Below are 6,745 nucleotides of genomic sequence, written 5' to 3' on the forward strand. Positions count from 1 at the left end.
CAGACCAGAATCCAGATGGATCCAGATCCAGTAAGGTTGCCGTTCATGCCAGTGTTGCAATGTAATAAAGCTCACACTCATTCATTGCCACATTCCTGAGCAGCCCACCTGTTGGAGGAAGAATGGCTAGTGTGTGTGTGTGTGTGTGTGTGTGTGTGTGTGTGTGTGTGTGTAGAAAGACACACACACACACACACACACACACACACACACACACACACACACACACACACTTCCTCCCATGGGTTTATCATCACCGTTAAACAAGGCTGTACTGGCCTCATGTTTGACCTTTCAACCTTGACCCACACAGCATCTACCCACATCATTCCTGTCTTTCTCACACACACACACACACACACACACACACACACACACACACACACACACACACACACACACACACACACACACACACACACACACACACACACACACACAAACACACACACACACAGCTTAACAGAGCTCCATTGTCACATTTCACTGCAAGTCCCCCCCCCCCCCCCCTCCACACACACATAGACCCCTCTCTGCCATACAGTACAGCCAACAACACAACAAGGACACACACACACACACACACACACACACTAGTAGTTGGAAGGAGACAGAAAAGGACAGAGATCTGAGATGTTGAGAGCTATAGAAGGGTGTGGCTACCGGACTCCACATAATAACAATCTGTGATCTCGACAACGACCATCATTTAAATTTCCAGAGAGAACCGTCACCGCGTTCAACCCCAAAAAAGGGGGGTAGGACGTCGGCTGAACACCCCGAGGCCCGATCATGCATCACCTGCACCAAATGTATTCAACAAGCCTGTGAACGACAAGACGAGCTCTGTATTCCACTCAGAGCGGTGCACGGGAGAACGAGAGAGAGAGAGAAAGCTAATTTAATGATGCTGACAAGCTGTTAAGTATTAAACATGTGCCTGCCATAAGCCACAGCTGGAACAGCAGGGAACATGAGAACAAACATGAGGTAGGATCACATGATTTAGATAAGACGTAACTGATCTTCCTGCAGCACAGACAGCCACAAAACAGGTTTTTCTTTGAAAAATAAAGGTATAAAAATAGACTTTATTGGTGCTTATAAATGCTTCGGGGCTGAAAGCCACAGACGAGAGAGAGAAAGAGTCTCGAAATGAACATTTCATGTCACGATCACACCGGCCAAAATAATTGTGATTCACAAAAAAACCTCTTTAAAAAGGAACTTTAACATGGTGTCACTTTACATTTAGTTAAAAAACAAATAGTTTTATTCTGTATGACATATGTATGTATGAAGAAAGAAATATAGAATAACTTCACGTACTCCAGTGATACACTAACACACAGAGGAGCAACAAAACTGACATCCATCTGTTAGCTATCAATAAAAGATGAAACTATATTGATCACACTTTTTTCCAGGATGTAATCTAACCTATTAGGCTGCTTCATCAGCACTCAGTCCTCCATGTCTTTCTCTTTTCCATTTGATTTACTCTTTCACAGAGCTATTTACGCTCCATGCATTATGAGTGCCGGTACCGTCTCACTGTACATCTACTATCGCCATGGTTACGGTGGCGGATAGGTGACCCTCCTTTGTCAGGGCTGGTATAATTTCCTCCAAATAATCAATAAAAGGACCAGTCAAGGGGAAAGTGCCTGACGAGATTTGAAAATGCAGCATACTTAAATATTTTATTAATTCATCTTTTATTTATGCAGGGAGACTTGTGATTTATGATCATCTCATTTAAGATAATTTGATTATTTTTCACTAAAAAGGATGTTCACTAAAAGAAAATGTGTCGTAAATACAAATATTTGCTTCTTAACAAATTTGTAAAGTGATTCCAGTGGTGTTTTCAGAGTTTTAAGCATATTTCGATGATTACCGGGATAATTATATGAAACGCCACAGTTTGACTCTTCTGATCACGTGAAGTGAAACCAGCAGAAACTAATTAGCCATTACTTGCCTGAGCTGAGGGCAACATTGGGCAGCCTGATACAGGACATATAAGGCCAGAGGAGCCTGCTCGACTGAACACACAGAATCTGATGGGTGGAGGTGGAGGTAACCCAGACGTTTGGAAATAGTGGTGAAGAATACAGATAATGGTCAAACAGTGAGAAGAGGAACTTGTTCCTTAGTATGAATTTGATTTAAAGTTATGCTGCCATTCATCTGAAAAACATGTCTGTGGTTTTTACTGCTCACAGCTTGTTTAAGCTGCATTTTGTGTTAATTAATTATATATTTTATGACTATATGTCATGATTTTAGTGGGGAATATATTTTTGATAAAATTGTATTTTGATGAATGATAAATTAAACTGAATGCAGTTGGAAAAAATAGTAAATCTAACTTAAAAATCTGAGTTGAACGATTGGAAAGTTGATTTGACAAGAGATTTTAAGTACAAATGATTTGCCTTTTAGTCGGTTCAACTTATGTCCAGTCCTTTTGGTGTTTATGTTGAATTTACTTAAACAAATTAAGTTTCTCTACTATGCATTACTTTAATGGTTTACGTGGAATCAGTTGCCTCGTATTAAAGTAAAGTAAAGTCAACTAATCCGGGCTTCAATGTGTACAATGAACTCGTATCATATCCGTAACATGCTGGAGCTTCTTACAGGCGTTTTTCATGGAAGTCAGCATCGGAAGCTCAGGTGTAAACAATAACAATGTCATCTGCTCCAGTTCCAGGGTACTGGTGCTGGTCCCGACTTACTGGAACACTTGAACAGAAGTGGAGCCATTATTGTTATGGAGTGTTGCGGGAATGAGTCCTCAAATATGGAAATGAGTCAGCATTTTGTGCACCAGTTCCCTCGCCTTGAAGTGTTTTTTTTAATGTGTTTTTGGTTTGGCGCCAGAAAATAATGTCCGTGCTTAAAACGCAAGCGTAAGAGAATTTAACCTTTTGTTTTTGCTGCATTTTGAAGCTGGAAGCTGAATCTTTTTGTTGAGGGAACCAGTGTGACGCTTCCCTCTGGGTTTGGCCGACAAAAATACATCATCACTGCAGCGATCAGTGGACTATAACAAATCAACATTTCTGCAAAAATAAAGGTTATAAATCATATATTTTAGGAACAGGTGGAGCCGGAAAACATGTGGACTACCTTGCTTTAGCCACTAGGGTTGGACGACCCAATGATTATATGGTCTACTGGCATTAATACAGCATTTATTTAACTCATTTATAGTCTACCACCAAACAATGGGTGGGAGGAACCAATATTTTCTTTTGCAAGGTCCTTATTTGTTTTTATCGAGTTTGAATGAAGTTCCAACCCAGAAAATAACTGAATAAATAACTGACCCACTTCCTCTCTATATGACATTTACAATATTATAATCCCATACAAACGCATCACAGATTGTCACTTCAATCAAAAAAAAATTCCAGCACTGATGACCCCTGACCCCCGATGGGAGCTGGGCCATGACACAATCAGCCACAGTAATAATCTGTGAACAATATGAAAACCACACACACAGCGAGCAGAGAGAGTATATACGCCTCCAGGGCGAAGAACAATGTGGCGTGTGATCGGAAGTGATCAAAGTGATGCGACGCGACAAGAAGAAGAAGAAGAACAGATTCCCTCATTAATGTGCTTTGTTAAATCTAATTTGCTGTGATGGTTAAGAAGATATGGGGGTAAATATTTGAATGGATTTTTTCTCCCAACGGCTACAATGTGCCTTCTGTCACTGACTGCATATGTGGGCTGGCATATGGAAATACATGCATTCCAGACCAATTTCTTATTGTCTCCCTGCCCACCCACCCGTACCTCGTCCCTGCAACGGGGGCGTCACACAGCAGAAATGTGTGCTGCATGCCCATGAAATCATGGAGAAATTATTCAGTTATGTGCAGCAAAATATAAATACACTGTCGCCCATAAAGTTAAAAGAATATTTACTTTTTCAGACCACAATCCTCTGTTTATTCCTATTATTCCTATATGCTAATTAGTCCAACTTTATTTGAATCATGCATTTTGGGCAGCATCTGCCCTCCAGGAGCTTTCAAACAAAAAACAACACTTGAAGTCATCACTTCTTTCACGGCTTGACATTGAAGTGCATAAAACCTGAATCCTGAATCCTGAATTCAGAAGCCTGAACGCATCACCACCAACGCAGCCATTACACTGGTTAAACTCACTTTAACTCACATTTTAAAGCAAATATTGTCCATTAGGGTTGGATATTTAAAATAATTTAGTGTGATTTAAATGTTTGTAACAGAGTGTAACTAACACCAACGGGTAAGAGGGGCTAAAACAGTATTTAACGTTAGCTAAACTGAATATTAGATATATATTTAAGCTTTTAATCAGAAAAGAACACAACGTGATGGACTAAGTGATTCCAGTCCTGACAGAGAGACCTTTTATCTGACTTACTTCAGTTTCCGAGTGAGGAGGAATTCCAACAAGGCAAAAAGTAACTCCATTCATCGGGTTCCGGTTTGTGAACCCCGAACAAAGAAACGGTTTAGAACTAGTCTGCTGTCAACATAGTGGACCCGGTCCTCTCCGACCCTCACGTCCTGTCGGTGATAACGGGGTTTTCTGCCCGGACTGAACGGTGCTGGTCCTCCTCCTCCTCACCCCTCCTCCTCCTCCTCCTCCTCTCTACAACGTAAACAGTCCCGCGACGAGCCGCGTCACGCCGCCATATTAAGAACACAATACGACCGGAAGTGTGGGGAATTGGACTTCATAATAAAAGCGTAAAACGACACAATTCACTTTTTTTTAAGAGATTTTTTTAAACACCAGGACTTACCGGTAAATGTCAGACATGTTGAGGCATGACACGTTAACATTAACAACTAGCAATATAAATGATTAGACAATGTAGAGGACTAAGTAGAAGACTGTAGGACTATATAGAGGACTATATAGAGGACTATGTAGAGGACTATGTAGAGGACTATGTAGAAGACTGTAGGACTATATAGAGGACTATGTAGAGGACTATGTAGAGGACTATGTAGAAGACTGTAGGACTATATAGAGGACTATGTAGAGGACTACGTGTAGAGGACTATGTAGAGGACTATAGAGGACTATGTAGAGGACTGTGTAGAGGACTATAGAGGACTATGTAGAGGACTGTGTAAAGGACTATAGAGGACTATGTAGAGGACTGTGTAAAGGACTATGTAGAGCACTATGTAGAGGACTATATATAGGACTAGAGGACTATATAGAGGACTATGGACTACAAAGGACTATAGAGGACTATGTAGAGGACTATATAGAGGACTATGGACTACAGAGGACTATAGAGGACTATGTAGAAGACTGTGTAGAGGACTATCTAGAGGACTATATAGAGGACTGGGTAGAGGACTGGGTAGAGGACTATGTAAAGGACTATGTCGAGGACTATGTAGAGGACTATGTAGAGGACTATATAGAGGACTATATAGAGGACTATATAGAGGACTATGTAGAGGACTGTATAGAGGACTTTATAGAGGACTGGGTAGAGGACTATCAAGAGGACTTTATAGAGGACTATATGGAGGACTATGTAGAGGACTGTATAGAGGACTATATAGAGGACTATATAGAGGACTATGTAGAGGACTATATAGAGGACTATGTAGAGGACTGTATAGAGGACTTTATAGAGGACTGGGTAGAGGACTATCGAGAGGACTTTATAGAGGACTATATAGAGGACTATGTAGAGGACTGTATAGAGGACTATATAGAGGACTATATAGAGGACTATATAGAGGACTATGTAGAGGACTATGTAGAGGACTGTATAGAGGACTATATAGAGGACTATATAGAGGACTATGTAGAGGACTATGTAGAGGACTGTATAGAGGACTATCTAGAGGACTGGGTAGAGGACTATCGAGAGGACTTTATAGAGGACTGGGTAGAGGACTATGTAGAGGACTTTATAGAGGACTATGTAGAGGACTATGTAAAGGACTATGTAGAGGACTATGTAGAGGACTATGTAGAGGACTGTATAGAGGACTTTATAGAGGACTGGGTAGAGGACTATCGAGAGGACTTTATAGAGGACTGTATAGAGGACTATATAGAGGACTGGGTAGAGGACTATCTAGAGGACTTTATAGAGGACTAAGACATTGAGTTTACAGGTTTATTGTTGACTTCACTCAGGGTCCATTTACTAGTTTTTTTCCAGGTCTTTCACCCACATCCCATGGCCTTCATCACAGGATGGAGGTCGCTGTGTTGTCATGGAGATGGTTCCGTTGAAGGCCTACATCATCATTAAATGACGCAAATATGGAAATCAGGTGACATATAACATGTGACACATGACAACTTTCTTCTGATGAAACCATGAGATGTGAGTGAAAGCTCTAGAAGGCAGTTATAAGAAGAAATTAAAACATGTCTAAATGTGTCTGTTCTTTTTTATTTTATTTTTAAAGCAGCTCTATCTTTCACTTCCCTTCATGACAGAAAGATAGACAGCTTTTTCAAGTCCCTCATGTGAAAGTATTTATTATGATTATCCCCATAATGGAATGTCCCCACTATCAACTTCCATCATCATCAAACAACTTTACTGTTTTATTACAGTTTATTACATTTGGTCAATTTGTCTTCTATTTGTGTGCTTTGTTTGGAATTGAATGGGAGAATTGTGTGTGCCTGTGTGTGTGTGTGTGTGTGCCTGTGTGTGTGTGTGTGTGTGTGTGTATGTGTGTGT

General features: G+C 40.6%; 1 protein-coding gene across 4 annotated transcripts in view; it reads right to left on the reverse strand.

Moving 5' to 3' along the window:
- The window catches only part of LOC311033201 (rho GTPase-activating protein 23-like), a 39,206-nt gene that overhangs the window by 20,721 nt on the left and 11,740 nt on the right, over nt 1–6,745 (reverse strand). For 2 of the 4 annotated variants that reach the window (XM_084040461.1, XM_084040460.1), the window contains exon 1: nt 4,435–4,606. The exons of 1 other annotated variant lie outside the window; for it this stretch is intronic. In XM_084040461.1, the coding sequence (XP_083896587.1) occupies nt 4,435–4,488 (54 nt within the window). In that variant the 5' untranslated portion in view covers nt 4,489–4,606. Of the gene's footprint in view, nt 1–4,434; nt 4,607–6,745 lie in introns of those variants that run through there. One more of the 4 variants, XM_084040455.1, reaches the window with a different exon arrangement.

This window comes from Eutrigla gurnardus (assembly GCF_963514095.1).
Source record: "Eutrigla gurnardus genome assembly, chromosome: 22".
NCBI classification, from domain to species: domain Eukaryota; kingdom Metazoa; phylum Chordata; class Actinopteri; order Perciformes; family Triglidae; genus Eutrigla; species Eutrigla gurnardus.